The sequence below is a fragment of the Mustela putorius genome, unplaced genomic scaffold (assembly GCF_011764305.1).
Source record: "Mustela putorius furo isolate JIRA1106 unplaced genomic scaffold, ASM1176430v1.1 tig00000450_pilon_pilon_pilon, whole genome shotgun sequence".
Taxonomy (NCBI): Eukaryota; Metazoa; Chordata; class Mammalia; order Carnivora; family Mustelidae; genus Mustela; species Mustela putorius.
Genome location: NW_025421385.1, coordinates 10,077,383 through 10,099,141, shown reverse-complemented (window position 1 = coordinate 10,099,141; position 21,759 = coordinate 10,077,383). Strand labels below are relative to the sequence as shown.

Here is a 21,759-nt window from a genome sequence, read left to right as displayed (position 1 = left end):
CTAAAGCGAAAATAAACTTTTGGGACTTCATCAAAATCAAAAGCTTCTGCACAGCAAAGGAAACAGTCAAAAATAACAAAGAGGCAACCCACAGAATGGGAGAAGATTTTTGCAAATGACAGTACAGACAAAAGGTTGATATCCAGGATCTATAATGAATTCCTCAAACTCAACACACATGAAACAGGCAAACATATCAAAAAATGGGCAGAAGATATGAACAGACACTTCTCCAATAAAGACATACAAATGGCTATCCGACACATGAAAAAATGTTCATGTGAAATAAGTCAAACAGAGAGAATCAATTATCATATGGTTTCACTTATTTGTGGAGCATAACAAATATCATGGAGGACATGGGGAGTTAGGAGAAGGGAGTTGGGGTAAATTGGAAGGGGAGGTGAATCGTGAGAGACTATGGACTCTGAAAAACAATCTGAGGGGTTTGAAGTGGCGGGGGGGTGGGAGGACGGGGTACCAGGTGGTGGGTATTATAGAGGGCATGGAGCACTGGGTGTGGTGCAAAAATAATGAATACTGTTTTTCTGAAAATAAATAAATCAATTTAATTAAAAAAAAAAGGAAAGAAAGAAAGATGTCCTCCAGAACAGCTATAAAGTCAGGCTGTAGCAGGTAAAACTCAGACTTTGCTTTAAAGATTTGGGAAAGAGCTGATTTCTGTAACATGAAAAAGTATGAGGGTAACATCAGAATAAAACATCCCAGAATCTTAGTTTTGGGTGCAGCAGAATTGAATAACAGGGGAACAGGAAAGATGAAAGTTGGTCTTGGTCATGACATATTGGTAGTTAGTAGGAATAATTCTATGGTGTGGTTAATTTTTTAACTCCTTACTAAAGTTAGTGTCATCTCCAAAAGTTCTTGAAGAGGAGAAGAATAACTCAATTTACAATTGTTTAAAACAATGCAATATGTATTGATTGTGTTGCAGCATTCCAGGCAAAGAACTTGATCATAGTAGGGTTATTAGTAAAGTGACGGGAAGTACTTTTTTCTTCTCAAATTCTGCAGCAACCAGTTAGCACTTTAATTCACATGAATTCCAGATCCTACTTTTTCCTAACAACAAATATTTTTGAATTTATGAATAGGCCCCATGTCTTTGCTGGCAAACACCCCCTGATGCCCCCATGTACCTCCTATCTTTACGGAGGAAGATTGAACAGCAAAATTGTTCAGGCTTCTGTGGCTTAATGTATCATTTCATGTTACTTTTAAGAATCGAATTTGCTTGGATGACTAATGAAGGAATTTCATGTAGGACTTGGCCTTCTCCATAGTAAGGACCCAGTGGGTTTTTACTTCATTGTTTACATTACAGCGCAGTGATCTCCTACTTACATCAGAACTTTGTAAGACCAACACAGCACTCCAGATGCTGTTTTCCTTTTATCCATTTTTCCCAAAGTAAGCTAATGAGGCAAAACTGGAAGGAGAGAATGGGTTCCTGGCAAAACTGACATTAAGTAAGATCTGTCATTCAAACGCCAGTGTTGCTCTGTTGGTTAATTATATCACTATCACATCTCAGAGAACTAAAACCTTCCTAGCTTTGTTGTTGTTGATGATGATGATGACGATGATGGTGATGATGATTGTCTGCAGGAGTGCGAAAGGAAGAAATCTACCTTTTCTCTGGCCACTACAACTTTTGAAAAATGGAATTTCTGGGTATTTCTTTGCCTGTTAGTACTGCGTGTTAAGATAGCACAGTATTATTTGAAAAGGGATGAATGATTTGTCTGCCAGAGGCTATTGTAGTTCAGAGTTAGTGTTTTTGTTCTTATTGAATTCCTGTAGTCGTATGTTGTAGTCATTTAGAAAGGAATTAACCCAGGAAGTTTTAGCCTCAGTAGAGGATTAACGTGGAAACGCTATTCATCTCATGCTTATTCTCTGCTCCCCCAACACAGCAGTGATGGAGGATAACTGACATGATGGCGTCACATCAGTACTGATCTGTTTGTTTATTTTGGTCTGGCCAAAAAAGTTGAGAGAGTAAAACTGCAAAAAATCATCACTTAGAGCTAACAGTTTACCTGCTAAATGCAATTACCATTTAAATCTCAGAACTGTGCTCGCATTAAGTACCGAGGAAGTCGGCTTATCCTACACTAGATCTGATTTTAAAACAACATAAACCAAATTCTGTTCCTGACATATATTTATGTAGTCCTCTTTGTTCAATATGGGGGAATGTGTCAGGTTTATATGTCATTGCTATTGTTAATAAATAACATTTGGTGTTTGTTGACTTTTTGAGCAAGTGGCCCTGAAATGTTTCTTTTTTACTGATAACTGTCACTTAAAACAGGAGTTAGCAAACTACCACCTTTGGGCCAAATCCATCTCACCACCTGTCTTTGTAAATAAAGTTTTCTTTATGCTCTTTTGTTTATGTATTATCTATGGTGCTTTTGCACTGCAACAGCTGAGTTGAATAGTTGCAACAGAGAACATATGGCCTGCAAAGCCTGAAATATTTACTATCTGGCAGTTTAAAGAATTAGTTTGCCTATCCCTGATCTACAGTAATAAAACTATGTGATTACTGATAACTAAAGGTTTAATTAACTATTAGTCTAGGCTTGGGGTAATCTATCTCACCTTTATCTATTCAGCAAATATTTATTGAATGCTTATAATATGTCTGGTTCAGCAGACATAGTGGGGAGCAAAACAGACAATCCTGTCAATACTTGGAACTTGAATTTTAGTGAGATGAGACAAACAGTAAAGTAAAATAAGAATTTAAGTGAGCACTAGGAACTGTCACCCGTGAGAACTTAGCACTTGTTCGTACTGACTGTCCCACCATCGTATTCTGTGTCATGTCTCAGTCTAAAGACTGTAAACTCTACGTTGCTGCATGTGTACTGATTTATAAGACGTACACGTATGGCCTCTTTTCTCCCAATTCTGTTACATCCCAGTCTTTTGTTTTACTTTGATCATTATCTTGATTTAGTTCTTAAAAGCTCTTTTTAATTGGAAAAATTTCCCTCAAAATCTATCCCAGGGTAATTATTCCAAGGAAAGTATTAGCAAACAAAAGATCAACAGTACATTAAGAAAATAATGCAACATAGGGACGCCTGGGTGGCTCAGTTGGTTAAGCAGCTGCCTTCGGCTCGGGTCATGATCCCAGCGTCCTGGGATCGAGTCCCACATCGAGCTCCTTGCTTGGCAGGGAGCCTGCTTCTCCCTCTGCCTCTGCCTGCCATTCTGTCTGTCTGTCTGTGCTCGCTCGCTCTCCCTCTCTCTCTCTGACAAATAAATAAAATCTTTAAAAAAAGAAAGAAAGAAAATAATGCAACATGACTAAGTGAAATTTATTCCAGGAATGCAAGGTTGGTTCATTGCTAACAACTGCATTAATCCTATATACCATGGAAATAAATCTGTAAAAAAAATCTCTTTTAATAAAATTCAATATCCAATCATGATAAGAACGCTCAGGGAGGGCGCCTGGGTCACTCAGTTTGGTTAAGCGTCTGCCTTCCGCTCAGGTCTGGGATTGAGCCCCACATCAGTCTTCTGCTTAGCATGGAGTCTTCTCCCTCTGCCACTCACCCTGCCCATGCTCGCTTTCTCTCTCTTTTTCTCTCTCTCAAATAAATAAATAAAATATTTAAAAGAAAAAAATTGAAATAGAAATTGAGAGGTACTTTCTCAATGTGATAAAGTATGTATGCCTCAGTTTAAAAACCAGTATCTTTTTTTTTAACTCCTCTTCTTCTTCTTCTTTTTTAAGCCTGGAAAACCCCAGAGAAACAATGATAAATTAACTCAAACTGTAGAATTCAGTGTTGTAGCAGGATATAAAATTAACATACAAAAAGCAATAGCCTATAACATTATGTATCAATTATACTTAAGTTAAAAAAAAATTGGCTGAGAAGATGGCAGTTTAGGATTCTAAGCACACCCTGCCCAGGGATACAACTAGATAACGCCCATATCAGCATAAATAACCCAGGAAACAACGCAAAGATTGGCAGAACAGACTCCACAACTGAAGGCAGGGAAGAGGCTACGTGGAAGAAGATACAGGAGTGAAGACAGAGTCTGGGATTATGGTCCTCCTCCACGAGGATGGAAACTAAGGTGTGGACAAGGGCAGAATACGGACTTGCGCACCAAGGAGTCCACAGACCCGGAGGATGAAGCTCCATAATGTTTGCCTTTGAAAAAGAGAGGGTGCTAAATTTTGTGAGTTCTGAAAAACAGCCAAACTTAAAGCCTGGAATTTTAAATCAGCTGGTTCAGCCCTGGGAGGGCCTTGAGGGCTTTAGGAAGTGGAGTCCCCTCCCATTTAAGGAGATAGCAGGACAAACAGCCCATGAAGATACAGCATAGAACCAGCAATTTAAAAAACACTGGGGACAGATGGGAGGCAGAGTGATTTGCTTATCTCAGAGTGCTTCCAGGAGAGACAGACAGCATAGGGAGACCTCTCCAGGAGCAAAGGAGCGGACAGGCATCATTTCTCTTCCCTGTCCCCCAGCATAAACAGTGGCTACCTGCAGTAACCAGCCCAATGCTGACACTTCTTATCTAATGAGCTTGTATCAAGCCCCACCCCTCTGCACTTCCATGGATTTGCCCTTCCCAGTTAGGCTCCCCTAAGTCCCCTAGCCTTGGGCCCCTCCCCACAGAAGACTGGTGCAAACTCTACCAATACCACATCTGCTGACTGCACATTTTACAGGACCTCAGTTCTAGTAGGGGCAGGTGTCATTTTGTAAGCAGATCACTGTCACCTTGCTGCCCATCATTTGCAGAGAGCCTCTGCAGACAACTGCATTAAAAGAAAAAGAGGCCAAGACTCAAAAGCAGAGCACCGGGAACACACGTAGGAGACACTCCCTGAAGTGCCAGACCCTGAAGAACAGGGGACACAGCACTGTAGGACACTGCGGGACCCCTCTGCAGAAGGCTCATATCGTTAAGAACAAGAAAAGTAGGTGACTTTCCTAACACATGGAAACAGATACAGAAAGTAAGATAAAATGGGGAGACAGAGAAACATCTTCCAAATGTAAGAAGAGGATCAAGCCACAGCAAGAGACCAAAGCAAAATGGATAGAAGTAATATGCGCCTGATAGAAAACTTAACTCCATCATCATAAAGATACTTACTGGACTGGAGAAGAGAGTGGAGGACATCAGTGAGACCAGTCGAAATTAAGAATACGATAAATGAAATTTAAAATACACTTGGTGAAATAAATAGGCCAGGTGAAGCACAGGATCGAATTAACGACCTAGAAGACAGAATAACGGAAAGTAACCACACTGACCAAAGGAGAGGAAAGAAAATTATGCAAAAAAAAAAAAAAAAAAAAAAAAGAGAAAGAAAAGAATCCAAGTATATCAGTAAAGAAAGCCAATAAAACATGAAAAAGCAAGAGAAGAAAGGATCAGAGATAATCTGTAGAAACGACCACAAAACAAGTAACAAATAGCAATAAATACATATCTAGCAATAATTACTTTGAATGTAAATGAATTAAATGCTCCGATCAAAAGACATAAGGTGACAGAGTGAATAAAAAATAAGACCCATCTGTACGCTGCCTATAAGAGACTCATTTCAGACCAAAAGATACCTGTACATTGAAAGTGAGGGGATAGAGACACATTTATTATGCAAATGGATTCCAAAAGCAAGCCAGGATAGCAGTACTTAAAACAGACAAAATAGAATTCAAAGCAAAGATAGTAACAAGAAACAAAAAAGGACACTGTATAATAATAAAGGGGACTATGCAACAAGAGGATATAAAATTGTAAACATTTATGTGCCCAAGTGGAGCACACAAATACATATAACAGTTAATAACAAATATAAAAGAAATAATAATAATGCAATACTAGTAAGGGAATTTAACACTTTAACACTCCACTTCCATTGATGGACAGATCATCCAACCAGAAAACCAAACCTTGGCTTTGAATGACACACTGGACCAGATGGATTTTTTTTTTTAAAGATTTTATTTATTCATTTGACAGACAAGATCACAAGTAGGCAGAGAGAGAGGGGAAGCAGGCTCCCCGCTGAGCAGAGAGCGGGGCTCGATCCCAGGACTCTGGGATCATGACCTGAGCGCAAGGCAGAGGCTTCAACGCAGCGAGCCACCCAGGTGTCCCTGGACCAGATGGATTTAAAGATGTATTCAGAACATTCCATTCTTACCCAGCAGAATACACATTCTTTTCAAGTGCACACAGAATGCTTTCCAGAATAGACTATATATTGGGCCACCAACGAAGTCTCAACAAATTAAAAAAATATATCAGTTTTGTACTGTGTATCTTTTCTGACCACAGCTCTATGAAACTAGAAAGCAACCATAATAAAAAATCTGGGAAGAGCACAAATACATTGAGATTAAATAACGGGCTACTAAACAATGAATGGGTCAACTAAGAAGCAAGAAAAGTCTCAGATAAACAACCTAACATTGCACCTAAAGGAGCCGGGAATAAAAAGAATGAACAAAACCCAAACCCAGCAAAATGAAGGAAATAATAAGGATTAGAACAGAAATAAATGCTATGAAAACTAAAAAAGAGATCAGTGAAACCAGGAGCTGGTTCTTTGAGATGATCAACAAAATTGATCAACCTCTAACTGGACTGATTTTAAAAAGGGACGGGGGAGAACCCAAATAAAATTACTAATGGAAAAGGAGAAATAACAGCTAATACCTTCGAAATACAAACAATATTACAAAATCCTATATGCCAAAAACTTGGACAGCTTAGAAGAAAAGGATAAATTCCTAGAAACATAAAACCTACCAAAACTAAAGCAGGAAGAAATAGAAATCACCAGCAATGATATTCAATCTGTACCCAAAAAACTCGCAATAAATAAAAGTCCAGGACCAGGTGGCTTCACAGGCAAATTCTACCAAACATTCTTCTTAATAGCTATTCTTAACCATTCTTCTTAATACCCATTCTTCTTAAACAATTCCAAAAATACAAGAGGAAGGAAAACTTCCAGATTTATCTATGAGCCCAGTATCACCCTGATAACAAAACTAGGTAAAGACACCACAACAAAAGAGAACTACAGGCCAGTATCACTCATGAGTGTAGATGGGAGAAATTCTCAACAAAATATTTGCCCACCTAACCCAGCAATACATTTAAAAAATCATTTACTGCAACAAAGTGGGATTTATTCCCAGGATGCAAGTGTGGTCGAGGTCCAGTACTCACAATACAGTCAGTGTGATATGTCACAATAAGAGAAAGAATAAGAGCCATATGATCATTTCAGTAGACAGAGAAAAGGCATGTAACAAGGTGCAACACCCATTTATGATAAAAGTTTCCATAGAGTTGTTTTAGAGGAAACATACCTCAACATAATAAAGTCCTTCTTTGAAATTTGAAAAACTCACAACCAACATCATACTCAATTGGGAAAAACAGAGCTTTTTCCTTGAGGATCAGGAACAAGACAGGAATGTCCAGTTTCACCACTGTTATTCAGCATAATACTGGAAGCCCTAGCCACAGCAATTAGACAACATACAAAAATACAAGGCATCAAAGTTAGTAAGAAAGAAGTATAACTTTGCTATTTACAGATGACATGATACTACATATAGAAAACCCTGGAGACTTTCCACAAAACTATTAGAACTGATAAATTAGCTTAGTGAAGTCACAGGATACAAAATCAATGTACAGAAATCTGTTATCCTTTACATTAATAATGAAGGAGCAGAAAGTGATAGTAAGAAAACCCCATTTACAATTGCACCAAAAGCAATAAAATATATAGGAAGAAACTTAACCAAAGTAGTGAAATATGTGTACTCTGAAAACTGTGAAACACTGATGTACGAAACTCAAGACAACACAAAGAAATGGAAAGACATTCCATGCACATGGGTTGGAAGAACAAATGTTGTTAATATATCTGTACTACCCAAAGCAATCTACAGATTTAATGCAGCCCTATCAAAATACCAACAACAGTTTTTACAGAACTAGAACAAACGGTTCTAAAATTGGTATGGAACCATGAATAACCTTGAATAGCCAAAGCAGTCTTGAAAAAGAAAAACATAACTGGAGGTAATCACAATTCTGAATTTCAAATTATATTACAAGGCAGTAGTAGTTAAGACAGTATGGTATTTGGCATGAAAATAGATACATAAATTAATGAAACAATAGAAAACCCAGAAATAAACCCACAATTATATGATCTATTAATCTTTGACAAAGGAGAAATGAATATACAATGAGGAGAAACATATTTTCAACAAGTGGTGTTAGGAAAACTGGACAGCCACATGTGAAAGAATGAAACTGGATTACTTTCTTATACCAGCCACAAAAATAAACTTGAGATGGATTAAAGACTTAAATGTGAGACCCAAAACCATAAAAATCCTTGAAGAAAACACAGGCAGTAATCTCTCCAAGACAGGCCGTTAGCAACATTATTCTAAGTATTTCTCCTCCAGCAAGGGAAGTAAAAGCAAAAGTAAATTATTGGATTACATCAGAATAAAAACTTTGTGTGCAGCAAAGGAAACAACAAAACTAAAAGGCAACCTACTAAATGGAGAAGATATTTGTAAATGACATACCTGATAAAGGGTTAGTATTCAAAATATACAAAGAATTAATACAACTCAATACCCCCAAAATAAATAGTACAATTAAAAATGGGCAGAATACGTGAACAGACATTTCTCCAAAGAAGACATCCAGATGGCCAACAGATGCATGAAAAGATGCTTGACATCACTAATCAGGGAAATGCAAATCAAACTATAGTGAGATATCATCTCATACCTGTCAGAATGGCTAAAATCAACAACGCAGGAAATAACAGTTATTGGTGAGGATGTGGAGAAACAAGACCCCTCGTGTACTGTTGGTGGGAATGTAAACTGGTGCAGTCACTGTGAAAATCAGTATGGAGATTCCTCAAAAAAAAAAAAAAAAAGTAAAATTAGAACTACCTGCAATCAAAGAATCACACTACTGGATATTTACACCCAAAATACAAAAACACGAATTCAAAGGAATACATGCACCCCTATGTTCATAGCAGCATTATTTACAATAACCAAGCTATGAAAACAGCCCAAGATTTGGTACATATATGTACAGTGGAATAGTATGCAGCCATAAAAAGGAGGAAATCTTGCCATTTGCAGCAAAATGGACAGAGCTGGAGAGTATAATGCTAAGTGAAGTAAGTCAGAGAAAGACAAAACCATGTGATTTCAGTCATGTGGACTTTAAGAAACAAATGAGCAAAGGGGGGGGGGTCTCTCTTTTTTCTAAGAGAGAACTAAGAAATGGATTCCAAATAGAGAACTAAGAACCAAGAAACAGATTCTTAACTACAGAGAATAAACTGATGATTCCTGCAGCATGGGTTGGTAGGGGTATGGGCAAAACCGGAATGGGGATTAAAGAGTACTCTTATCATGATGAAAAAATAAAATGAAAAATAAAAGCAATGACCTTCCTCTACACAAGCAATAAACAGTTAAAAGACATACAGTTAGAGAAAATCCTGTCTGTAATTAGTAGCAACAAAGATTAAATGCTCAGGAATAAATTTAACACAAAATACACAAAGCTTTTATGTACTTGGAAGTACATAAAAACTTTTATGCACTTGGAAGAAAGTAAAAAAGACATGAACAATGAAAGATGTTTTCCTCTTCTTGAATAGGATGAACTCAATAGTCATTCATTCTCCTGGAATTAGTGTATCATTGTAATCCCAGTAAAAACATCAACAAGATGTTTTATATAGACAAATTGATAACTAAAATTCATATAGAAAAAATAATGGTAGGAAACACTGAAAAAGAAAAGGTAGGTTGAGGGGTTAAGGAGCTAGCCTTACTAGACATTAAAATGTGCTATAAGAGTAGATCTTAAAAGCTCTGATCAGAAAAGATAAAATTTGATCGGTATTTCCTCATACACAAAAATAAAATCCCAGCAGATTAAGATGAGACCATGCGTGTACTTGAAGAAAACTGGGGTGAATTCCTCTTTAACCTTGGTATAGAGAGGAGCTTTCTATAGGACACAGAATCTAGAGACAATAAAAATAAAGATTGATAAATTTGGCCCTTTGTTTAAAAAAATTTCCACTACAAAAGGCATCATAAAATCCAAAGACAATTGACAAAGTAGGAGAAAACAGTCACAACGTGTACCATAAAGGTTATTATATCCCTGACATATTAAGAATTCTTAAAAATTACAAGACAAAAGTATTAAAAACCCGGACTGAAAAATGTGGGAAAGACATGAATAAGCAATGAACCAGAAGAGAGATATTTATATCTCTTAAAATGAGATGGTGATCAAACTCACTCAGAATCAGGAGGGCAAATTCAAAAATCTCAGATACTGTTTCTCACATATAAGACTGACAGACATGGTTTAAATGACCACATACTTTGTTAAGTTACAGAGAGACCTTTCAGACATTGCTGGTAAGAATTTAAATTGGTTCACAACTTTGCAGAGGGAAATAGATCTATTTTTTTGCCCCAGCAATCCCACTTCAAGCAATTTACCCTAAAGGTAGATCTCAAGCAGTACAGAAATACACATGCAAGAGATTAGAAACAGCCAAAATGCCCATATTTGGCAAGTGGTTGCATAAAGTACGGAATATTCACATAAAGGAACACCATATACCTATTCCTCAAATGAAAAATGTTATAAACTTATAGAAAGTACTTTTCAGGATATGTTGTTAAGAAGAAAAGCAAAGCCCAAAAGCTATGTAGGATGTTACCCTTCAAGTAGGGAGTAAAATAATGTAAGAGTATCCACAGATACCTTTCATTTATGAAAAAAATATATATAGCAGAGATAAACCAGAAACTTAAAAAGATCGTTTATTATAGACGGCAGCTGGGGGAGGAGTGGAAAGAAGAAGAAATGGAAACCGGGCAACAGGATTAAGGGGGGACTGACTCTTTCACACATCTTTTTGTATCTCTTGGTGACTTCTGGAACCATGAAGTATTTCACATACCATCCGAATATCAAAACAATTAGGGCCAGTCAAGATGTGAGGGGAATGCAAAATGGCAGGAAGTCCTCTAATGAATGGCTCTGTTTTTTCACAGTGATGTAGATGCGTAATTCTGAAGTTACTTTGTGTATTGATTTAGATAATGAGATTGGGGTTTCTTACTATTGTAAAAAGAAGTCTTAATAAGGAAAGAGGGAAGACTGAAATATACCCTCCAATTCTGGTTTGGAATCAGAGGTATTTTCATAAGCCCACAGTGACACACATAGATACTGAAATGTAGATGCGCGTGTACGTATGGGTTAGTGTGCATACGTATATTTCCTACATCTGTTCACCGAGAGGGCCAAGAAGCAATAGCATCCCAGAAATAATGAGCACACCTAGTGCTCAGATCTTCAGCTGTGAACATGATCTTGCAGTAAAAAGATCAAGCAATCCTAGGAGAAATGCTTGATTACAGGGCTAGGTCAGAAAAAATGTAAAATGAGCCTGCGGTATCTTACGATTCCAAAAACTAAGGATTTGAAGGAACTTCTGATGGCCAATGCTGGAACAGTTCTAGGAACAAAATAATGTCAATGTTGGATTTTAACCCATGGAATAAAATAAATATCAACGAGTGTATTCATTTCTTGTTGTTTGAACAAATTACCGCACACTTAGCCACTTAAAACAACAGACATACACCTTCTCACAGTTTCCATGGCCAGGCATCCAGGCAGAGCCCAGTAGGTCCTCTGCTCAGGGCCTCAGAAGGCGGCAGAGTGTCAGATGGTCTGTGGTTGTAGAAGTGAGGCCTTTAAGGCCATGGGAAACACAGGTCTGCTGAGACCTCTTTGAAAGTCAGGTCTGCTCATCATCATTGCCCTTTTGATTGTCTCAAAACCAGCCAATTAAAGACTTTAATTACATCTGTAAAACACCTTTAATTTTGCCGTGTTATGTAATTTTAGGAGTGCTATTTCGTTCCTTTTGTTATATTCTTTGGTTAAAGTCAAGTTATAAGTTCTGTCCTCAATCAAGACGTGAGGATTACACCAGGACGTGATTTGCTGGAAGTAATCCTATAGTGTATCTTCTACAATGAGTTTTTGTGGATAGAAATAAATAGTCTTATAAATACATAAACAAAGTGGGGGGAGGAGCTCATTCTTCCCTACAATAGACTTCTGTTAATACATGCAGAAGGAAAGAAGAAAATAAAGGATCGTCATTACGAACAGTTTTGTAATAAACGTAACAGGCGGGCTCCTCTAATGACGCTGAAATGAATGCAGGCAAGTTTGAAAGAGGATTTGCATAGTCTCAAGTATCTTCCCTAAGATACTCACAACTGCGAAGGGCGCAATAGTAATTTTATTTTGGAGGGATTTGGTAGATACCCAACTTTTACCAAGTAAACAACACCACAAATGAACCATGTCTGTGTCAGGAGCCGTACTGTCCGAAAGCGTCAAGGTCCTAAAACATAAGGAAAGGCTGAGGGTCTTTTATAGGCTAGAGGAGACTACGGAGAAATAAACGCAATGTGAGATGATAGAATGGAAGGAAGAAAAACAATGGCGCAATTCAAGTAAGATCTTCAGTTAATAGTATGGTAGCATGTTAAGTGCTTAAGATAATTATATTATGGTTGTGTAAGACGTGAACACTAGGGGAGGTGAGCTAAGGGATTTATAGGAGTTCGTTATACTCATGTTGTAACTTCTGTAAGTGTAAAATTTAAATTTCTTTTAAAAAAATCATGCTGCAGACTTCTGAGAGTTTTAAGTTGGCAACAGCAGAAATTCAGGTGACTTACTGATGCTTCATTTTCATTCTGTTGCACCAGGATTTTGTACGATATCGTATATATGGTCATTGGAGAATAAATACATAGCCGTAAAGTGGTGGGATTTATTCTAACTCAGCATAGTTTTTTCCAGTTGTAATGTTTTTTCCATTATGTTCGCATCATTATAGACAAGGGGAAAATGGCTTTCTTTAAAAACTCTGACTTAATGTTAAAGCCTTCCCATAAAGTTTGTTTGTTCACTATGCATGGCAATATTCTCTTTTAAAATACTTACCAAATTTTGTTTAAAAGGTTTTACTTATAAGAAACATATGTCCTATAAAAATCTATGATTTTGAGGGTATTTACTTAATTCATTTGGTTCAGAGGGCTCTGAATTATCTTCTTTATGTGGACCAGGGACACAAACTAATCCTGTATTATATTTCTCAGATTTATTTTCTGATTCATCACCGGCTGTGACTGTGCTTCTACCTGTGTCTTCAGAGGTGAAGCTCTTTCTTAGTAACTATGAAACTACTGGTGGAAAGATAGGGGGTAAAAGCACGTGGGGAACTTAAAGCAGTTTGCTCAAATCTGTCTTTACCACGAAAAGGCTCTTGTTTATTTCTTTAAAGGATGGATTTAGTAATAAATTTCTTGTTGCCGTAAAGAGATATCTATCTGTCTTAGAATTGCAGCAGACAGGCATAGTGCTGTTGGATGTGGCAGTGTTTTATGAATTCATGAGATGGGTTTCTTACAGCCTTTCTTTACTTTTACTTGATATATTGTACATGAGAGCAGTGCCTTGGGCGTGCATAGCGTAAGTGGTAGTGTCCTGTATTAACGCAGAATTACTGTTTGTTTTGCTGTCATGAGTCTATGAATTCGGTCTGTCATACAGAAACAATCACTATAATGTAAGCACTTACTGTCTTAGTGCAGCTGATTCCCCGGTGACATTTTAAAAAGTCAGGATTTGGCTGCAGAGTGCTTTTCATTTCTAAATGGGCTGCAGATTGGGAGCCTGAGGGCATTTCATAGGAAGCACTTGACCCTGAGTAGACACAGCAACTTTTGTGTGTCTATGGCCACGTTGATGACCAGTGTTTATCCTTGAAATTGTTTTCATCCAGAATGGTTTTTTTTTTTTACTTTCCGTTTAATTATTTGGTGCTTACACAAATTTATTGCAAATGTCTAGGAGTAAAATGAATGGCTGAAGAGAGACCGGATTGTTTGTCTAGGATTTTTAGACACTAGGCATGGCTGTGAGTTCAGAGCTACTCCTGGTGGTCTCACAGCGCCACGGTCCTCAGCTGTCCATTTAGGTCTTGGTTCTCACTGTATCTGAGAATGAGAAGGGCGTTTGAACCTAGGAGCACTCAGAAATATATCCACAGGTCTTAGATACATTCTTTTCTGAAAGTGAGAAGTCTAAACTCCCAAAAACAATTTGGGATTTTTTTTAATAGTTCCATTTTGACAACAAGGTGTGTATTCTCTAAATGGGAAAATCATTTTCTGGCCTCTCTGGCTGCCAGAATCAGCCGTTATTAGAATCCATAATGAGTGACAGTCCTGAGAGACTCTGGGGACCGCGCTCTTCCTGGGCTGGAGTCAGGCCGCCTGGCCTTGCAGAGATGCCGATGGTTAGAAAGAGGAGAGGGTGGTTGTTCGGCGTAAAACCCCAGGCTCTGCAGCATGACCTTCACTGGGCGAACTGGTGGTGATCTTTAGTTCATTCATTTCCTTCTCTACTCAGTGGTGGTTCTCGTGGCAGTACACAGAACCGTAGAGAAGTGGGTGCTGTGATGTCAGCAGGTAGCTTGACCTAGCATGATCATCGGCTGTAGTACCAGGGGGTGATGTGGGGAGACCGGTACGTGCCTGCACGTATGCATGCCCGTGCGCATGTATGTACATGTCGCTATGTGTGTGCGTCTATTTTAGTCTTTCAGTTTATTTTAGCAAAGGAGAAGATGAGAAGATAAAACAGCAAGCTCTTCATGCTATGAGAGCTAGCACCTTGAGGACTGGGCTAAATTCAGCTGCCCTCTTCAATAAATATTTTTAGTCAAAATGTATTTAATCCTCTGAGCCAGAAAGTGAGTTATCACGTACCTCTGATGATTCTTAAATCTCAAAATCCTGTCTCCTGCCTTCACATGATTCATTGCCTCCCTTTACTTAATAAAAATAACAAGTATCTTTATACTTATACTGAGCGTAATTCATATGCTCAGATTAAGGGCCATTAAATAACAAAGTTTTCTTAATATTTGTTATGCTAATGGAGGGATTAAAGGAGTAGAAGACATGATTCCTGTCTCAAGGAGCTTACATTACAGTTTGAAGAGACACACTGAGCACACATTAAATAAACGGAAATCAAATAGATGTTAATAGATGCTGTTGCTTTATTAGCAATAAAGGTGCAGAATAATACTTCCTCTTTAGTGCTAATATATATAAAATGTAGATTTTATAGTAGTATGTTACAGTTTTTTTTTCACCAAAGTCTATTGTGTTTGTATTAAATCTCTGATTAAAGGTTTTTTTTTCAGAAATTGGTTGATATTTCTACATCAAATAAATATTTACCAACAAAACATTTTTGGCAACTGTGCATGCCTGGCCACTTAGAAACCAGTTCAAACTCATGAGGGGGGAATTTAGTTCATTAGTCTTGGATTTTATTAGCTGCATTAAAGTCTGTGTCAGATTTCTGCTGCTCGTTTATTTGTGAGCTTGGGAACTCCTTCAGGAAGAAATCAAACTTATCAGGAGGTCATTTGCTGAGTCTGATTTTCCATGTTTCTTCTTCGTTTTACCAGAAAGGGACGATGTAGCCTGTTTTGGGAGCCATGGCGCTTTCTCTACGGGGCCGAACTTCTGTAATCGTTCAATTTAAATAAATGTGACTGTGTCTTGGTTTTGCACAACTGCAGTATTAATGTAGAGGGTTCCCCATCCCCACTTCCCTTCCTGTGTTTTCCAGGCAGTCAGATGCCTCCTCAGCCACCCGGGAGCCAGTCAGAATCCAGCCCCCATCCTGCCTTGAGCCAGTCACCAATGTCACAGGAAAGAGGTTAGTCTTCAGTTCATGTCTCTATATCTTTGTGTTTTGAGTATATAAGGCTTACACGAATCTGGTCAGCCATGCATCTTCTTAGAGATAATGTTTCTTCGTCAGATGAACAAAAAAAGAACATACATAAAACAACCATGGAAGAGAAGGCTGCTTTCTTGCAGATCAGGTGAAGTTTTACCAAGCGCAGTTCAAGACCCAAGGAGCATGTGTGTCCACGTAGCACCGTGAAGCACAGTTTGTACATGAGTATCCTGACACTTGTTCTAGCTGGGCCAAAGGGACTGTTCCCGATGTGATTTGGATATCAGTCCTAGTGAAGTAAAATGTTAGAGTGCATGTATGTTTAACTGTTTTGACCAACTATTTATCCCAGGATGCTTAGACAGTAAAAATTTAAACACAGAGAGTAAGACCTTGTATTGTACGATTGTAGTAGCTTAGAACTAGAGCGAACCTGAGAGCTTGTCAAGTTCAGTCACCTCCACTTAAACTCAAGAAACTGAGGACCAGAGAGCTCCCAGAGGACCTCCTCACTGTTGGAGGCTCTCGAGGGCCAGAGCCGGAAGAAAGAACACGGGCTCTTCCTGAAGCTCTTGGCCACGTGGCCCCGCCGTAGGCAGACTCTGATCTTCAGCTCGGTTGTACACTTTGACCCTGTGTATGACTGCATTGGTTACGGCCTTTGGCCTTCATTTATTTATCTCTGTCTCCTTTCTCTCCTTCTGTAGTAAAGCTGCTTTTGTTAGTGGTGATTTTTGTAGACCAGGCTTTCCACGCCTACTGCACCATGTGGGGCTGTGCCGGCCACTTCCCACTGCCTGTGAGTCAGGGCTCGCCCAGTCCGCCCATGGAGCGTGTCACTTGCGTTCTCCCTCACACCCACCCAAAAGACAGAAGTGGCTAGCTTGGGAGCTGCTATTCAAAGGTTGCCGACCCCCCACATTTATAATTATTCCTGTATGAGTTATACAGATGACGATTTGCTTCTAATTGGAATTAAAAGGTTTCAGTTATTTTACATGCTTAACTCAGCACCTCGTGCTTTAGAAAGTAATGTCAGTGAAAAGGTGGATTAGTCCTAGCTATACATCGTTGGTGTTGAAATGAATATTTAGTAGGAATAAAATGAAAATTTTATTTTCTACTACCGCTACATATTTAGCTTTTTTAATTATAATTTAATGTATAGCTAACACATGAATTCCCTTATTGAGATACTGTAGTGTGACCTAATGATGGGATAGCTAATGGTTTTCAAACTTCAAGGTGTATGAGAATTACCTAGAGAACTGGTTAGAAGAGATTTCTGGGCCACACACCCCCAGATTTCTGACTCAGTAGGCTTGTGATGGGCCATTTAAAATTGCATTTTGGGCAAGTCCCAAGCTATTGCTGATGCTGCTGATCTGAGGACCATACTTTGAGAACCACTGCCTTATAATGATACTATAATATGTTCTAATAATTGTGTCATATGCATTTCTTTCTCTGAACTTTCCACTGTATCCTCCTGTGAATCAGTCTTATACCTCACATCTCTCTTCTGTATGTATTCCTCGGGTCTCTGGTCATCTGGAAGTTCACGGAGAGCATGCTAGCACCACGCAAGGGGGATTTCTCTCTAAACTCCTTTACTTGGCCTTGGGTTGCACCTCCGTTGTGCTGCCAGGTCAGGGAAGTGGAGAAAATAAAGGATGAGAGAAATTATCCTGCACTGAAAACCTGCTCAGGCCAGACCCAGAGCTAAGATGAAGATATTTGTCATTTCCCTTAACCCTCACCATAACCCCGTAGCACCATTCCCCACCGGGAGAGGCCGCTTCTTCGGCAAGCGTTCAAGGGTAAAAGGTTCCTTATTCAGAAGTCCTACCATTCTAACTTTTATTGCAAAGAACTAAAAGAGAGAAATGCCTTCTAGATCATCCAGCAACATGTCCCCCAGCCTCTTCCAACTGATAACGCCCTTAAGAACTTGAAAATGTAGAAAGCCAAATGTGAATCATGGTGCCACAATGAGAAAACATAGTCAAATTAAACAGGGGCACCTGGGTGGTGCTGTCAGCTAAGTGTCCGACGCTGGGTTTGGGCTCAGGTGGGGATCTAGGCCGTGTGTCAGACCCTGCGCTCAGTATGGAGTCTGCTTCAGACTCCCTTTTCCTCCCTTTGCTAAAATTTTAACTAAATACATTAGCAAGAAAATCCAGAGTTTTCTTCTGGTGTCACTATATAAAACAATTGGGTGGATGTGTTTGTTATTCCCTCTGATTATCTTCAGTGTATGTAGTGTGGTTTTGGTAATTGGTAATGGATACTTAACAATCTGGATAGTTATAATAACCATTTCCTTCAGATAGCAAATATAAATTTTATAACTTGCTAAATCTGAATTGGTTTTAATGAACACGTTCCCCAGGCTTTCTCTGAAAGGCTGCTAAAGACATTATGTGTGTCTCTTGTGTGCCTTCTCTTGGTTGGACATCCCCTAAATGGGAAGACCTTGTATTTCCAAATAGGTGGTAAATGATGCTTTGCCATGGGGCGCCTGGGTGGCTCAGTCGGTTAAGCATCTGCCTTCGGCCCAGGTCATGATCCCCGGGTCCTGGGATCGAGCCCCATGTCTGGTTCCCTGCTCAGCAGGGAGTCTGCTTCTCCCTCTCCCTCTCTGCTTCCCCCCTCCCTCTCGGCTTCCTCCCACTCTTTCTCTTTCTCTCTCTCTCTTTTTCTTAAATAAATAAAATCTTTACCCAAAAAAAAAAAAAAGATACTTTGCCATTCATGGTTAACTTTCCTCCAAAATTGGATAGCAATGATTTTTTTTTTAATGGCTTTATTATTTGTTAAAATCAAGGAAGAAATGTTAGTTCTTGATGATACTTGATCAGGTGTCTCAATGGCAAATAACACAGTCATTATAATGCTTTGATAAAATGTAACATTTTCCTTGTCTGTTTTGTCGTTGGGTATGTACCAAGAGTGTACAAAGTAGATTTGAGAAAATATAGTACAAAGTAGATTTGAGAAAACACTTGCTCGAAAATTCCCCAGTGTTGACTCCCATGTATTGAAAAGTAATTTAACTCCAGTTATACCTTTACAATTGATATAGCCCCCTACCCCTATTGAAGGAAGTGAGGAAATAAACAGAGAGGAAAGAAGTATATTAATGAGTTAGCATCATTTTTAAAAAACGTATTTTCTCTCAACTTGCTAGACAGGAACATAGCTCCCACACTGCTGAGTACTAAAATAACCAAGTCCATCAATTCCTTTTACACTTACTTTGTTTTAAGAAGTAAGATTAAGATAAGAGAGTAAGATTCCAGTTACGCACACTTCTTTCATGTATCTACAGGGGATAGATTTTCTTTAATAGCAAAGAATCTAGAAACACTTGCCTGGAGACAGATGCAGCCTGCTTCTTTTTGGCAGTGTGATGTTCTGGGTGTTTCCCAGAGTCCTCAGGAAAGACAGCAGTGCTTATAACTCTCCCCGTAAGCCTGGCTCCCTCCAGGCTCGGGAAGCTGAGCTCATGCCCTGCCCATTGTTCCTTGCTACTTGGTCCTTGGATTCCTTTTGAGGAAGAAGATGTATTAATAAACTATACTCTGTAGAGAATTTTGCAAACCTCAAACTGTCCTAGGATCTGAACCACACTGGGATCTGCAAGGCCCTGTCCTCTTCCCAGAGCTGTTTGCCGAGTCGGGTGTGGAGTCAGCGTGCTGCCCAGATCCAGCAGCCCTGCAGTGCCCTCCCATCTGGTGGTTCTGAGGTCAAGTTTGTTTAAGGTAATCAGTCACAGATCCATTTCCCCACACCGTATGTAAGCCAACATGACTGAATTTCTTCAGTTCTATATTTTCATGAAGAGTGTACATGCAAGGAAATATGGATATGGGCTGTAGTTCGCAGGTACAAAAAGAAGGAAAACATTTTAGGTATTTACTGGTCTCTTTACTGTCCTGTGGTGCTGTCTCCGCACGCTAGTCTGCTCCCCATACAGCACCCAGCTCAGCGCGCTTCTGTTTGCCTTGACATGGTGTTAGAACCTCCTGGTAACTCAGTAAAGAAACGGACTTCAAGTTCTTTGGTCTTACCTTCTTCATTATTGATAAAGTTTAAAAGAAGAAAGGTCAAGACTTCAGTCTTCTGTAACACATTCACCAGTGGGTTTTATCTTAAATCTTGTCTAGGTAGTCCTCACATAACAAAATGCAGAATTGCTGCTCAAGCCTTTCACCAAAAAATCAAGCAGTGTAAATCACGCCACCTGAGACATTGGAGGAAGCGTCCAGATAACGCTGAAATACTAAAATAAATGTGTGTTGCCCTGTTTTCTGAGAGGGCTTGGAGGGAATATCTACTCAGTCATCTGAGTAGATAAATAAGTATAATTATTATTAACATTAAAATGATTGCATTTTTAACCCCCGTAAAATGTTAAGCTTAATGAAACTAGCAAATGCCCTTCTAGTTATTGGATTAGCAATTAGGTGAAAACGTTTCAAGAAGGCTTATTTATTTGGACAGATGTAGAGAGGTCAGAATTAATTTTTTGAAAACCTTTTAATTGAATTCCCTTTTAATTTTCACAGTGGTGTCTAGTTAAATATTCATGGTAACGCTGGTGGTTTTCTGAAGGTCTGAACTAGATCTGGATTCTCGGAATTAACGTAGGTGATTTAACCCTTTTCATCTGGCACGCCAGCAGGGACTTCCTCGGTGTAATCCCATAGCATTTGAATAATTAGACGGTAGCGAGGAGGATTTAATTCGTCCTTGAGATATGCCGAAAGCAGAACCACTCCGAACTTTCCCTTTTGGACACGGATTGCGAGCAGAGTTTCTGCAGGACTGTGATGTGCCGGGAGATGTATTCTGTCGCTGGAGGCGGCTCTTTGGCACCATTCTGTGACCGTCAGATCTGCGCCGACGGTATCCTGGGTGAAATCTTCCAGAATTACTGAATAGCACCCTCCCCCTGCCCCCCCCCCACCCTCGCACGCCCACATCCTTGTCCACCTACGTGACAACCTTTCTTCTCTCTCTTTACGGTTGAAACAGTCGTAGTCAAAGCGCACGGGCTTTGCTCCACCTGACGGAGAATTGGCTTTCACTGGGACCGGTGAGGGCAGATCAGACAAGCCAAACGAGTGCTGGGTTTACTCTCTAGTTCACAAGGACAGCAGACAAGGAGAAAATAACAAAATCCAGCCAAACTCTGTCCCTGACCCCTCTGCATGTTTAAAGAGTCCCAAAATTGCCGTCTTTGGAATCTGATTTTCCCAGTCATATTCTATCTGTACCTCCACGTTTATGAATATAAATAGTGCCATTAACCAGGAAGTGTGTGGCACAGAGGTGGGATTGGACAATTAGATGTTGTTCTTGTGTGCCCTTCCTGAAAAGGTGAATCGGAATTTGTGTACAACCCAAGAGGTTTCAAACATACCTATTTCTTTTTTTAACAAGGAACTAATTCTTGTTTTTTTTTTTAAGATCTTATTTATTTATTTGACAGAGAAAGAGAGAGATCACAAGTAGGCGGTGGGGGTGGTCAGGCTCCCCGCTGAGCAGAGAGCCTGATGTGGGACTTGATCCCAGGACCCTGAGATCATGACCTGAGCTAAAGGCAGAGGCTTAACCCACTGAGCCACCCAAGGGCCCCTCAAACATACCTATTTTGTGTAGCTTGAATAGAATATGTCTTCATTATTCTCCTGTTTTTTTCTTCTTTTATTAATCCCAAATGTTAACTGTCTTGGTATAATTTTACCCTCCCTCCTTAGTGGCCTACATTACCTTCTG

The 21,759-nt window shown here is 39.2% G+C and overlaps 1 protein-coding gene across 10 annotated transcripts in view; it reads left to right on the top strand.

Annotated features, from left to right (window-relative positions):
- ARID1B (AT-rich interaction domain 1B) overlaps window positions 1-21,759 on the top strand; it is a 439,186-nt gene that overhangs the window by 328,510 nt on the left and 88,917 nt on the right. For 9 of the 10 annotated variants that reach the window (XM_045080143.1, XM_045080141.1, XM_045080135.1 and 6 more), the window contains one exon: window positions 15,862-15,951. The exons of the other annotated variant lie outside the window; for it this stretch is intronic. In XM_045080143.1, coding sequence (XP_044936078.1) covers window positions 15,862-15,951 — 90 coding nt within the window. The remainder of the gene's footprint in view (window positions 1-15,861; window positions 15,952-21,759) is intronic. 10 annotated transcript variants of the gene reach the window in all.